The 15,050-nt window shown below is 37.1% G+C and overlaps 1 protein-coding gene across 5 annotated transcripts in view; it reads right to left on the bottom strand.

The window, feature by feature from the left end:
- Nucleotides 1-15,050, bottom strand: part of CEP112 (centrosomal protein 112) — a 587,527-nt gene that overhangs the window by 46,698 nt on the left and 525,779 nt on the right. For all 5 annotated transcript variants that reach the window (XM_077163631.1, XM_077163632.1, XM_077163630.1 and 2 more), the window contains one exon: nt 12,850-12,939. In XM_077163631.1, coding sequence (XP_077019746.1) covers nt 12,850-12,939 — 90 coding nt within the window. The remainder of the gene's footprint in view (nt 1-12,849; nt 12,940-15,050) is intronic.

Here is a 15,050-nt window from a genome sequence, read left to right as displayed (position 1 = left end):
AAAAAAACGAAACACATTTCTCAAAGCAAAAGTGCTGTAAAGCAAAGACAAACAGAGAACTTTAAAAACTGCCACAGAAAAAAGACACAGTACTTTCAGAAGAGCAATAGCTAGACTGAAAATTGACTTCTAAAAAGAGATAATGGAAGCCAGAAGACATTACTTTGAAGGCAGATAGCATAAAAATGATGAAAGAGAAGAAATGGTAACTTAAAATTTTTATACTTGGCAGAAATATCTTTAAGAATTAATTAATTGAAAATCTTTCAACAAAGAAAACTCTAGATGCCTAGATGGCTTTATTAGTGAATTCTACCAAACATTTAGGGAGAAATAATATTAATATTATACAAACTCTTCCAGAAAACAGATTGAGGAAACACTCCAACTTGATTTATGAGGCCAGTAAATTTTTATACCAACACCTGATGAGAACATTACAATAAAGGAAAATCATAGGCCACTCTCACTCATAAAAACAGATGTAAAAACTCTAATCAAAATGTTAGCAAACTAAAATCCAGAAAAAGATAAAAAGGAAAAGTCATTATGATCAAATAGGGTTTATTTTGGGACTGCAAAGCTGGTTTAGCATTAGAAAATCAATTTAAAAAATTCAATGCATTAACAGAAAAAAGCGAAATTTCAAATGATTATTTCAAAAGATGGGAAAAAATCATTTAAGAAAATTCAACATCCATTTATGATTTAAAAGAGAAAAATCAACTAAGAATAGAGTGGACTGTTTTACATTTGATAAAGGGAATCTATACAATCCCACTACAACAAACATTGCATTTAATGGGAAAATGTTTAAAAAAAAAGAAAACTTTTTCTCTGCAATATTATCACCACTTCTATTCAATATTGTACTGGAGGTTATAGTTAGAAATGACAAGAAAGGGAATTAAAAGCTGCATGTATGGAAAGAATGAAATGCAATTGTCATTACTTATGAATGACATGACTTTATATGGAGAAATTCCAAAAGGATAAACAGATGCAATTTTAGAATTAATAAGTGAATTTAACTAAGCTACTGAATACAAGTGTTCATATGATTATACAAAAATACAACAATTCATATGATTATTTCAAAAGATGGAGAAAAAGCATGTAAGAAAATTCAATATCAAATTATGATTTCTAAAAGAAAAAAGACAATGAGAATAGTAGGGTACTGTCTTTAAATAAGAAAAGGAATTTATACAAAAGCCACTTGTATTTTATATACCAGCAACAAACTAAGAAAATGAAATTTTAAAAAAGACACCTGTTTAAATGGGTTGGCTTATATAAAGGGGATTTATTAAGTTACAAGTTTACAGGTCTAAGGCCATAAAAATGGCCAAAATAAGGCATCCAGAGAAGATACTTTGACTTAAGAAAAGCTGATGGTGTCTGGAACACCTGTCAGCTGGGAAGGCATGTGGTTGGGGTCTGCTGGGTCCTTTGGCTTCTGATTTCAAACAGCTTCCCCAGGGTTATTTTCTTTCTGAATCTCCAAACATCTCTGTCTGTATCTGCTCTGACCTTTTTCCAAAATGGTTCCCTCTTAAAGGACTCCACTAAGCAGATTAAGACACACCTTGAATGGGCAGAGATACATCTCCATGGAAACCACCTAATCAAAAGGTGCCACCCTAAACAATAGGTCTGCCCCCATAAGATTGGATTAGGAAAAAGAATATGGCTTTTCTGGGATACATAAGAGCTCCAAAGCAGCAAAATACCATAGTATTATAATATGTCTAATATGAAAGAAAAAAATCCAAGAAAGTATGTGCAAGATATCTTCACAGAAAACTATTAAATGTAACTGAAAAAAAAAGTTAAACATTGCTTAAATAAAATGGAGGGATATACCATGTTCATGGACTGGAAGACAAAATAGAATTTGACAAATTAGGTCTAAAACATATAGAATTGCAAAGAGCCACAGAAAACATACCACTGAAACACTAAATGCTTCACAAGGATAAAGGTTTTTGTTTGTTTTGTTCATATTGTGCATCTCCAGGGCCTAGAAAGGACCCAGCATATAGTAGGTACTTAGTAAATATTTGTTGAATTGAATCGAATGTTCTAAGTATCATTTAAGAGTTTACAAAAGGGCTCACTCTGAGCTGGTACTCATGCTCTGATTCATCATCTCATTTACTTTCCTGTGTTTATCAAAAGTCATGCAAAAACTCAAACTCTTGTGTGCTGAATGGGACATTTGGGATCATTCAGTCCAGTTTTCCATCATTTTTTATTATTTCTGCAGAGGCATTTATTCTAATGAAATCTTAAGCTGAAGGGTAGAAAAATAAGATAAATTTCTGTTCTGGTTCTACTGGAGGAGCCAGGCATGGAGCACCACACATGGAACCATCGATTCCTTTCTGCTGCTGCTGATTTAAGAACCAAGACAACGTCTGGGCACTTTCCACCATGCCTTGTTACCATACCTGAGTTGGAAAATTGCCCATGTGAGTTTATCAGGGCCAGTAATAACAGTTGCAAATTCCTTCCTAACTTCTCAAGAGTCAAAAATTATAAAACCTTTTGTCAGAGTGTCCTCTACCTCCTACTTCTCCTTACAAGTACAAATTTTCCTTTCAAAACCAAAAATGGACCTTTAAACATTCTGTTCTCATTTATTATAACAGAAGCTCCTAGAGGTCAACCAAGTTTTCCCTGCCATCTCTAGACACTGACAACTGAGGAAGTACTAGGTCGTCTGATTCAAAATAGGCTCCTATGCCATAAGATATTAATAATACTAATCATGATGTCTTCTTCACTAGACCCTAAGTTTTTCATTTAATTCAGTAAGTCATTCATTTCATTTGAACATTTTATAGTATTGTTTTTCAACTGAAACTATATCCTCTGATTCTGCATAGAATTCCAACAGTTTTTCTACATGGAAAACATATTCAGTTTTCACTTCTGAAATTTTCATTGGTATTCAAAAATCACTTTGCTTTCCTTATTTCTAGTTTAAACTGATACATGCCTGGGGCCTCTAAAAAACTTTCTCTGTCATTTGTTTAACAATAAACAATTTCAATTGACTCTACTTCAAAGTAACCCTTTCTCAACAGGAAAAGAGGATCTTTTCTGGCTGGACTATAATTGAAAAGGAATTACAAGTAAGTGGCATCTTAGAATGTTTGATATTCTTTTTTGAATGTGACAAGCACAATAAATAGTCATCAAACATTTCTTCCATGTAACCATGCTGACGCACTCCCACCCTCTTTTACATCTCTTGTGTTTATCTCATCTTTTACTTCCTCTTTCCAGCTGTTTACTCAATTCTATGAATTTAGTACTTAGTGCCAGAAAACTAAGCCTGGATAGGCCATTGCTCAGGAATATACTCTTCTTTTTATCTTCCTGTGAGAGTATATTCGATTACCCAAGTTAATGCTTGATAGTTCTTGCCCACCCATTCTGAAAGGGAGATGGTATAGAGCATAATTCAGTTTAAAATTTTTATTTCTGCTTCTTTCCTTAAGTGCACTCCACAATTTACTGATTTTATTTAAAAAAAAAATAGAAAGAAAAAATATTAACCTACCCAAAAGAAGTGAGAATGTATTATCTCATCACTCATTACAGGAGTGGAAGCTGAGCCCAGCCCCTGGCAGGCACCCCCAGGTTTTGGAGCCCAGCAGCCCTGGGGGGAGCACTGTGCAATCCTGTGGCTCTCACCCAGCTTCTCACCATCCCCCAATGCTCACTGTGTGGATGAAGCGCTGCTTCAACGATGCAGAAAATGCTTTATGGAAAAACAGCTGCAGTGATGCAGTGGGTGCTTTGCTGACACTTGGATTCGCATGTCAGCAAAGGGCAGGATTACAACCGCAGAGCAGGCACCTCAGGGACCTCGCCACCTTTCTCCTCCCCCACACTATAAGCCCAGAGAAGTTAAAAACAAAGCGTATCTCAAGACCTAGAGCACATTCCCAACAGAAAAGAGCTGCTTTAAGTTATCTCTTAAGAATGGTGTTGTGATTATCATGGATAATTTTAAGTGGGGGTTTTGGGTACAAGTGTTTGATCTGTTTCACTGCTAAAATTTACTAGAATTTAGCTGATTTACAAGGAACATATTTTGATGAGATGTATGTTTTAATAAAAATACTAATGTACCCAACACTGGGCTTCAAGTGCTTTTTTTTCACAGAAGAGAGGCAAATGTTCAAACTCTCATTGAGAACAAGATGTGGCCAAAATTAAATGTGGTTCTAGCCCTAACACAACGCAAGTTTTAGAATGATGCATCATACCAGCTGTCAGGGAACAAATGTATTTCGTTGGCATTAGAACAAAAGAATTTGCCTGAATTTTGTAAATAAACAGTGGTTATTAAAATTACTCGAAACAAGCCAGAATAGTAACCATTAAACATGAAAAGTTAATAAAAGTCTTTGAATTATATTTCTGTTGCAATTATTATTCCCGTTTTCATAATGTGCTTTGGGATGAAACACAGTTTTGTGTTTTTAGTACTTTTAAATAGCTTTCACTACAGATGATTAGCCAACAGCAGCTAAGATTGTGGCATTTTAAAATCCATTATGGGAAATGAAAACTAAAGGCTTGGAAATCTGTAAAAGTCCAATTCTTGCTTTTAACAATTGTCACGATTATTGCTTAATTGATTTTCTGTCTCCGTTGGATCTTCTTCTTTAAAGCTGTGATTTGTTGTTCACCCTTGATGATGACTGAGGCAGTTTAGAGATAAGCAATGCTGTACAATGAAAGCTTTACATGTACTGATTTTGGTTCTCCTAATATCCATGTTACTCTCCAACAGAACACTGGGCATTGCTGGAGGCAAATAACCTCTTTGGGAAGACAAATGATGGTAGCTATACTGGTATAACAGGCATGTCCAGAGACGTCTAACATTATCAGAAAGCTACTGATACTAAAGGATCCAAATTTCATTCTCAAAACCCAAGAACTGAAGAAAAACAAGAGAATGTTAAGTTTATTATATGTAGAGAAATAGACATTTTTGGGGGGTGTCCTTCTGCATTGGCCTTTGATGGCATCCTGTGGAAGAGATTTGGAAGGAATTTCTGCCCTGTTTTAAGGGACAGCAGGACACTTGCATTTTGCTTTCTCTTAGTTTTCCTTGGCCTACCAAGTCTTTTGTTTCTGTGATGTCTGGTGAATAGCTGAGGGCCACAGAGAAGCCACCAGAAGACTTAATGTTCCTAATTACTTCAGATGAAAATTGTAAACAAATATCTGTGATGTTTATTTTTTTAAAAATTCAAGAAAAGAATCTTTTAGAATATGTTCAGGAGACCCATTACTAAGGACTCATAACCACTATTCAAGTTCTGTGGCATTTTGGAACTTCTCGTCCCAAACTGATTGTAGTTTTTGACGTGACTCTTTCCTCCTCCTCTCATTCTCCCTCCTTCTCTTTCTTCCCTCATTTCCTCCCATCTTCCCTTTTTCCTTCATTGCTTTCATGGATTTACTGAGCACCCTGTTGCCCAGGCACTGAGCCAAATGCTGAGATACAAGGATAAATATGACACAATCCTGGCTCAGAGTCCCATCCTCAAAGAATATACCGCCTGTTGAGGGAGTTTGATGGGAAAAACTATAAAGAAGGCCTATGCAAAGTACAGCCAGAGCCCAGACAGAATAAGGACATGGGGTGGGCAAGGTGGCTTTGAGGGTGGGACTCAGTAGCAAAGGCTTCACAGAGCAATTCAACTCAACCACAAGCACTGATGGATGCCTTGAAGACAACAGAATCCTTAGCCTGAGAAGCTCACAGTCTAGTAGGAAATGCTCTCTTACTTTGCTCTTCGTGACATCACAGTCTCCTGGTTCTGCTCTTCTCTCTCTGACCATTCCTTTTACGCTCTCTTTGTATCTTCCCCTACTGCCTCTGGCCCCATGAATTTGGTCACACCCATGAGTCTGCTCGTGGCCCTCTCACCTCCCTCTAACCCTGCCCCTGTTCAAATTATCTGCACTTTGTGGGCTTCTGCTACATGCCCCAGCAAATGTAATTCTGACACGTTTACATTTTTAGGGTTCCTTCTTGACTTCTAGATTCAGAGTTTCAGCTGTATGCCTCCCAGTTAATATCCTCTTGCTAGCATCTCAAACTCAATGACTGAAAAACGACAGTATCACTCCTTCTTTATACACCATCTTATTACTTCAAAACCTTTTTAGTGTCTTGGACATTGTGCTGGTTTGAATCTGTTATGAAATCCAGAAAAGACTATGTTCTTATAATCCATTCTTGTGGGGGCAGACCTATTGTCGTGTAGGACCTTTCGATTGGGTTGTTTCCATGGAGATGTGGCCTAGCCCATTCAAGATGGGTCTGAATCCCCTTGCTGGGGTCCTCTATGAGAGGATAAAAGACAGACGAAACTCAGAGAGCAGAGAGATGAAACCAGGCGAAGGACACAGGGAAAGAAAATGCCCCAGGAGCAGCCAGAAAGACCCACAGGAGTTGAATGAGCCATTTTTGAAACCAAAATCCAGAAGAGATGTACCAACAACCATTGCCATTTGCCTTTTCATGTGACAGAGGAAACCTGGATGCCAGCAGCCTTTCATCAGAGAAGGTATCTCCCTCTTGATGCCTTAATTTGGACATTTTCATGGCTTTAGAACCGTAAATTTGTAACCTAATAAATACCCTTTGTAAAAGTCAGTCCACTACTGGTATATTGCATTCCAGCGGCTTTAGTAAACTGAAACAGACAAATTTCTTCTTCTTGCCCTCTAAATCTCTATGTGCTATGATTTTTTCCATAGGAGTATTCATATCTGTCCTCTCCTTTCCACTTGCTTTGAAAACATCCAAGTTCAAACCCCCAATATTTCTCTTCTGACTCCAAATATGAATGTTAGTGCTGTAACTTCTGAATTGGTCTCTTTTCATTTCCTGTTCATCTTATCTACTGCTGCCAGATTAATCATTTAAAGTAAAACCACAATCTTGCAATATTAACTGGTTAGAGAAAAAATCCTCAAGGGCTACCAATTGCTTTTCCCCAACTTCTTAGCATCCCATTCAAGACTGTCCGCCAGTGGTCTTAACGCACAGCGCAGTATTGGTGCAGAGTGAATACAACTTCTTAGCATCCCATTCAAGACTGTCCACCAGTGGTCTTAACGCACAGCGCAGTATTGGTGCAGAGTAAATAATAACAAAAGGGCTTTTCCTGACTTTTCAAAATGGATGACATGCATGATGTTAACTTTCTGGTCTTATTTTCCTCTTCACCCATTACCATCTGGCCAAGATATTACTCACTGTTCCCCGAACACTCCTGAGCCTGTTTTCCTTCACTCCTTTCCTCATTCAGTTCTCCATCTAGAAAGTCTTTCCCCTTTGCTGATGCCTAGTCACATGCCCCCTTCTCCCTATAAATCACTGTAACACACATGGCAGTTGCAGTGTTTTACAGTTGTTTAAGTATTTTTTACACACATTGTCTCATTTTGATGTTCACAACAGCCCCAGGGAAGGTATTATTACTGACCATTTACTGATTAGGAAACTGAGGCCCAGAGAGGTTAAGTGACTTGCCCCAAACCATGTAATCAGTAATGACAAAGTTGGGGTTAGAGCCAGCAGTGCTTTTCCACTATATCAGATTAGACTTTGAAGCCTTTCTGTTTCCTCTTATGTGTCTTGGAAGGATCTCTGAGACAATCCCTCAGACAATGGCCATTTGTGACTGTCTTTCTGGTCATCAGATTCTTTACTACATTCACTGATATGTCCAGGCCTTAAATACAAAGCTGGCTGCTGCAAAGCTGTGACTGAAATGTTAAAGTATGCTGGTTTTTAGCTAGATATTTAAAAACAATTTATGGGTTTCTTGGGCCTGGGCAGACCAGAACTTTAATGCTTGGACATACCAGTTAAGACTCCGAACGACATGAGCTGGCTGGACAAAACTCAGGCCACAAAACCAGAGAGCGCCTTAGGGACAGTCCAAGGCAACAAGATGAGGAAGGGGCACTTGACGTTTCTGGGAGAAGGCTGGAAGCACTGTCCCTTCCTCGGACCAGCAGGGGTAAGACCATAGTCCCTTGAGGGCCTGTGGGCTCTTTAACAATTCTACCTTAGCTAGTCCTAAACTTTTAACTGATAAAAACCCTCTATTTCCTTCCCCACAGAGACCAGGGAAGACAGATGGAAGTACAGATGCTGTGCTCTTTCTACATACATCTTATGATTCTGATCTGAATAGGGGGCCAGCTATTTAGAAGAAAGGAAACCTACTTTTAATTCCGTGCCTGGAGTCTACTCCTCGTACAAGTCTCCTCTGCTCTTTCAGACTGCAAACACCTTTAGGGCAGGAACTGTAACTTACTCATTTTTGTTTCTTCTCAGTACCTAGCAGTGTCTAGCATAACATGCCTGGCCAAAGAAAGAAATGGTGAATAAAAAAATGACTGCTCTCCTATGAAATGCTCAGCATTGTATTTTATTTATTAGGAGATTTCCTAAGCCCTTTTTTTCCCTCACTGGTTTGTTTAAAATAATGTTTTGGGAAACTGAGTGAACAGTGTAATCAAAGCCATTCATATTTTCAAAATTTAGGATACCTAACTGAAACTGAGCTTTTGGTACAAGCGTGTTAATATTAATACCTACTTCATATTAGATTAGAAGCTGACATGGTTTAGTGCCTTTTGGATCAGAACACCAGGTAAATTTTTAGATTATTTCTTCCCTTTTTTTTCCCTCTATCATTTACCGACCAAATTATCTCATAAGGGCTAGTGAATTACTTAGTCTCACTGTGAGTAATGAAAATACTTTGCTCATGAAAGTGGATTTTCATTTTACACACAATATTTTTGTCTGTACCTGATCCCAGTGATACAGGGTATAGAGCATTTTATACAGCGTTTCATTGCATGGAAAAGAATATCCTGGAAGTGAGGAGTTCCTGTACACTCCTGCCCTGGCTCGGCTTGTATGGCATCAGGAATTTGCATCTTGCCTGATGATTCAGTTTCCTTGCACTGTGAGGAAGTTTGCTCAGATTGTACCTGGAATTAGAAATTATTCACTCCTGGTATGGATTAAAATAGTGGTGATTTTCAATTCCTTTATAATTTATGGATTAAAGGAAAAGCAGGTTTCTGTAAGGCTGACTTAGCTAGGAAATAATTTTTTTTCTAGTTTTGTGCTATTTATCATGTATCTGCATACTGAGCCAATTAACCCTTTGTAACGAATGATGAAGCAGTCCTCTCGAGGGACTCTGCTCCCAGATCTGCCAAGAATAAGGAGGGGAGTTGATGGCACCAAGGCAAGGGGCAGGCGGCAAGGATACCACCCATCAAGGCCTGATGAGAAGCAGCTTTCGGTTTTTAATTAAAAACACAACTTTTAAAATGCCTCATTCATTTTTTGTTTTTATAGCATCAAAACAGGAATTTTTCTTAAATGAGAAGCAGAAAGAGTTTAAACTTTTTTAAGAAAGCAAGTTAAAAAAAGAAGGCCAGGAAATTGTCCTTTGTAATTCTGCCAGTTTCAATTTTGATTCTTTATGCAACTAGTATCAAGATAATAATACTTTGTTAAAAAGAAAGAGAAGAAAGTTCTAAGGAGCTATTTTGCACACATTTCAGTTGTTTGATTGGCTGATGTGAGGTTAGTTACTGTTACTGCATTACTTTGATAGCAAAAGGAAATTCCTAAGACAATAATTTCAACATTTTACATATCCTAAGTAAGCTCAAAAATAAGGGGACTTTAAAAATATACATGACAACAACTCTACTTATGTATGATTGCCTCTATTAGTATCACAAATTGAAAGAAGGCAATTGGTCAAAGTTGGATAGAATAACAGATTAAATTAAAAATGGAGGAATGATCTGCTCTTCAGTTTTGTTGAAACAACTGGCATTTTTTCTGGTTACACCCTAGGACCTCATGGAAAGAACCCAACATCTCATGGCTACAAAGATTATGAAACATTTAGCTTTACCCATGGGTATTTCCTGACATTTCTTTGGAAAACTGTAGCCTAACAGAAGATATCAGGAATCCGTGTAAGAAGTATTTTAAAAAGCTATTGTCACTACAAAGATGAAAGCAACTTTGATGATCAAAAAGAAGCCAATAAAAAAAGACTGAAAGTAGTTCCTGAATCCTTCCCTGTGGTTCTTTTGGGATTTCTTAATTTCCCTACTCTCAATATATGACGGAATTTTCTGTAAGAAGTTTTGCCATGAATTAGAGTGATGTCAACAAAGTTTCACCTTAAGTCATATTTTATCACAAATTGGAGAAGACCCAATTCTCCCAAGAGTGCTGTTTCCTGCTTGTAAGAAGCTTGTCTTTTCTCCTTCTAGTTACAAGACTCCTAGACAGTGGAGGGAGATCAGCTGATGCTTAGTGACAAAAAGAGTTATGCTGATTAGATTGAACACCACTGATCCACCTAAGTCGGCCAATCTGCTAGGTTTTTGGTTTCTTTGTTCTTTGCTTTTCTCTGCCCATGGAGGGTTAGTAGCATATTGCTACTGTACCAGTATCTGGAACAGTATGTTTGTTTCCCTGCCATCCTCAATAAATTTGGCTCAACTCAATCCAATTTGCTTATGATTAAAATGAAGACTTATGTCCTCTGTTACTGCTCTCAAGCTCTCTTTTTCATTAACTTGAAATGTACTTTAAAAGTGTCATGAAAGGAACAAAGGTTTGGAATTCAGATAAACCCAGGTATGAATGAATCTCTACTACTTACTAGCTGTGTGGTCTTTGCCAACTTACTTAACCTCTCTGGGTTTCAGTATGCCATTTGGAAAACTGGGAGAATAATACTGACCTTACATGGTTATTATGAGGATTACAGGAACTAATTGGGAATGTTTCTCGTACAGTACCTGTCACTGTAGGCACTTAATAAATTGTAGTTACTGATTTTTTTATGGAGAATGTTTTGATATAAATTCCATATTCATAATCATTGTGACTTACATGTTGACTTTTTTAAAAAACTTTTTTTATTGTATAATATAACATATACAAAGCAAAGAAATAAAAAAGCAATAGCTTTCAAAGCACTCTTCAACAAGTAGTTACAGGACAGATCCCAGAGACTGTCATAGGCTTCCATACCATCATCTCAGATTTTTCCTTCTAGCTGCTCCAGAATATAGGAGGCTAGAAGGAATAAATATCTTTTTTTATCATCACAATTGACTTTTTAAATTTGTGTATGAAAAATAATATATATATAAAAAAGCAATAAATTCCAAAGTACAACACAACAATTAGTTGTAGAACAGATTTCAGAATTTGGTATGGGTTACAATTCCACAATTTTAGATTCTTACTTCTAGCTGCTCTAAGATACTGGAGACTAAAAGAAATATCAATTTAATGATCCAGCAATCATATTCATTTGTTAAATCCTACCTTCGCTGTATAGTGGTTACTGATTTTTAATCATAGTATTCCATGCTAGTTTTACACTAGTATTATTGTGTGTATGGCATGGACTCTGTATTTGTATACATATGTCTGTATATATGCATATATACATATTCATGCATAACATATATACATGATATATATACATACATACTCATAAATACATAATATATACATATCACACAGGCTATATATTGGAGAGTAGGAAAGAATTATAGGTGGTCAATTCAATTAATTATGTAGTAATACTCACCAACTATTAGGTGCTTACTTTCGCCAATTTGTACAATGCCCTGCCTTAGGAGTCTATTTGTAAACATCTACAGAGATGAAAAAAGCTTCCCTACCAGCGTTAATTCAGTGTTTACTCTTCCCACAAAGTCAAAATGACCTAATATAATACACCTGTACTGAGTTTTACTATGAGACAACTCAAGTCTAAAAGCCTTTTACACCTATGGACGATTTTGTACATAACGGATTAATGGCACTTTAGAATAATGTTAACAATGCTATACCCAATGGCTGGGGACAAGGCATTTTAAAAAGGTCTCATTAAGACTCATGATCTTTATTGCTGCATTATTGATTTTTTATTTTAAATTGTCAGATTACCATTAAGAATATTTCATTATAACCAGAAGAACTGGATGAAAATAATTCTTGCCATTTGAAAATAAAATGTTATTAGCTATTGTCAGAGCCAGATTTTTCTGGTTTATAATATTCATTTTATTAACATAATGGAAAAAAGAGGATAGTAAAAATTCAAAAGAAAACATGATTTACAACTCAATAAAATATCCGCTTAATTTTACAGGATGACATAGCAGATACTGTTGGCTACATACCCAATGTCCATTTCCTCTCTCCTCTGGCCAGGTTAGCCTTCTTCTCCTAAGTCCTAAGTCCATCACTTAGGAGAAGATCCTGATAGGTGTAGGCTAATTTTGGAACCCTGAGTCCTCTTACCAGGGACTTGCCAAGGACCCGTTCTGGCTAATGAGATGTGAAGGGAGGTGGGTCTTCTGGGAAAGGTGCCCTTACTGTTCAGAAGGAGACCCTAGAACCTGACTGGATATTTCTAGATCTGGATGGGATGTCAGGAACTGCTGCAGCCTTCTGGGAACCACCTTTAGAATGAAGGCAACACAAGTGGCTGAGCCACCAAAATGTCAGAAAAGCAGAGCCAGAGCCCTGAGACTGCCCCCAGCCTGCCCTACCTATGTACTTCCTGTTTGATGAAGCAATAAACTCCCTTATTGTTTATGCCAGCTAGAAGTGCAGCTTTCTGTCACTTGCAACCAAAGTACTCTAGCTGAAACAGGTAATTCATAAAGTCATTGACCTAGAGAAAGTAAACAAACCAAGAAGTTGAGCAGGAAAGGAGATTGTACCTGTTCCTGTGACTCCAATTCTCTGTGCTGTAATTTTTTCTCTGCACTTCGCACCTGATTTGAGCAGTTGTCTAGTTCGTCTTGTAGAATCTGAAATAGTACAAAACAAACACACGACCATTAACAATTAGTTTGCTTGAAAAAAAAGTTTTACTAAATGAGCCGCCTCAGATCTTTAGTCTATTATTTTTTATTCCAAAGAGTTCAGGTAAACAAAAACAGACTTTTATATGTCAGGTCCAGATATTTTCTGCTTTACGTATACCTAGTATAAAAAAATTTCAAATTTATAAAGTGGACAAATTAGCAGGTGTCAGTTCATTTTATTAAAATGTCTCAGTGTCAGCATAGAATCACAAGCATCTACTAAGGCGTAAAGCTATTGCAAGTTAAAATAGCTCCATCCACACTCCTAACTCTATGAAAAGTGTTATGACATACAGGAACTGTAAATCTGACAAACATGACATTTTTCAAAAACTGTATTATGGTAATTTGAGTAAATTTTAGTCATCATAAATGAACACATTCACTGTATCAAGTCAGAGGAATAGCATGGAATTTGAAGAACTTGTAGGAAGTGCAGAGAGATGAACTCTTTCAGCTGCCAATAGCTGTTGGAGATAGAATTGAGGTTGATATAGGGAACACAGAAACCACAAAGCTCCATAATTATCATTGTACCAATTACTATTTAAATAGAGAGGTGAACTAGAAAAGAAACAAGATCCATTCAAATAATCCAATGTAATGTAAGTATAATAGGTGGAAAGTTACAGTGAGAGGAGCATGTGGTATGGTAAAAGCAAACTGCCCAGTAAGTTCTCAAATAAGTTTGTGCAATATGTCAAGAACTATGCTAAGGATTCTAAGTATGGCAGTGAAAGAAAATAGACAAAAAAAAAAAATTCCCTGCATCCATGAAGCTTACATTGTAATATGGGGAGACAATATGCAGACAAGTGTAATACATGTCAGTGATAACAGCAGAAGAGAGATAAAGTCAGGGAGGGGAATGGGAATTTCTGGAGCAGGGTGGAAGTGTTTTGGGGAAAGATCTAGAGTTCAGCCTGGGATATATTACGCTGGAAATGCCTATTCCACATCCAAGTGGAGATGCTGGTAGCAGCTGGGCATAAGGGTTGGGAATCCACACAAAAGGTCTAAGGTAGTCTTCATTAAACATTCTTTTAATGCTGTTCTGGTATTTTCCAACTACAGATACAGGCAGAGTTCTTAAACTTTTGGGGTGTTATAGACCTCTCCCCTCTGAGAACCCAAGGAAAACAATGTAGCCAATCCCCAGAAAGAAGAAAACATATTCTTACAATCTTGCCCGTGATTTCAGGGAGCCCATAGGTTGTCTGAAGCCTATCCATGGATGGGCCCCAGGTAAGAAACTCATAAAATGGTTTGAGAATGAGGTTAAAGATTTTATTGTCCTTGATATTACATTTGACTGTAAATCCACAATTCAACCAGATCTGAAAATAGATTGAAATGCCCCCAATCCTTTACTTTTATATTTTTTTATTGTGAATAATACCATATATACAAAAAGCAATACATTTCAAAGCAAATGGCAATAATTAGTTGTAGAACAGAGTTCAGAGTTTGGTTTGGGGTACAGTTCCCCAATTTTAGGTTTTTCCTTCTAGCTGATCTAAGACACTGGAGACTAAGAGGAATATTAATATAATGACTTAGCAGTCGTACTCATTTGTTAAACCCTATCTTCTCTGTTGTTACTCCATCTTCTCCTTTGATCTTTCTCTTAATATTTAGGGTATCTGGGCTAAGACCATTTTAACTTTTTCATGTTGGAAAGCACTGTCGATAATACGGGATAAGGGGATGGAATTAGTTGATGTTCTGCAGCAGGCTGACCTCTCTGCATTTCAGGACTAGGGTGGCCTACAGACCCATCTGGAGGTTCCTCCTATCCCTTAATTTTTATGTAATTCTATGCTTATGCTCTGTCCCAAAACAATTAGGGAATACAATTGTTCCTATGCTTGTTGATGAAGTACCATTTTTTTTTTTCCTTTTGATAGATACCAATAAATAGAATACTATCAGTTTCTCTTGTGGCCTAATAGGGGAGAATTAGGATTAATGATCACTGTATTAGGAAGAAGAGTTATACGTGTCTTTAAGCTCCCACTCTTTCCTGCTCTCTGAATGGTTTTAAGACTGCCATC

Source organism: Tamandua tetradactyla, chromosome 6 (genome assembly GCF_023851605.1).
Source record: "Tamandua tetradactyla isolate mTamTet1 chromosome 6, mTamTet1.pri, whole genome shotgun sequence".
NCBI lineage: Eukaryota > Metazoa > Chordata > Mammalia > Pilosa > Myrmecophagidae > Tamandua > Tamandua tetradactyla.
The sequence above is the reverse complement of the archived record's forward strand: the minus strand, read 5'-3'. Positions and strand labels throughout refer to the sequence as shown.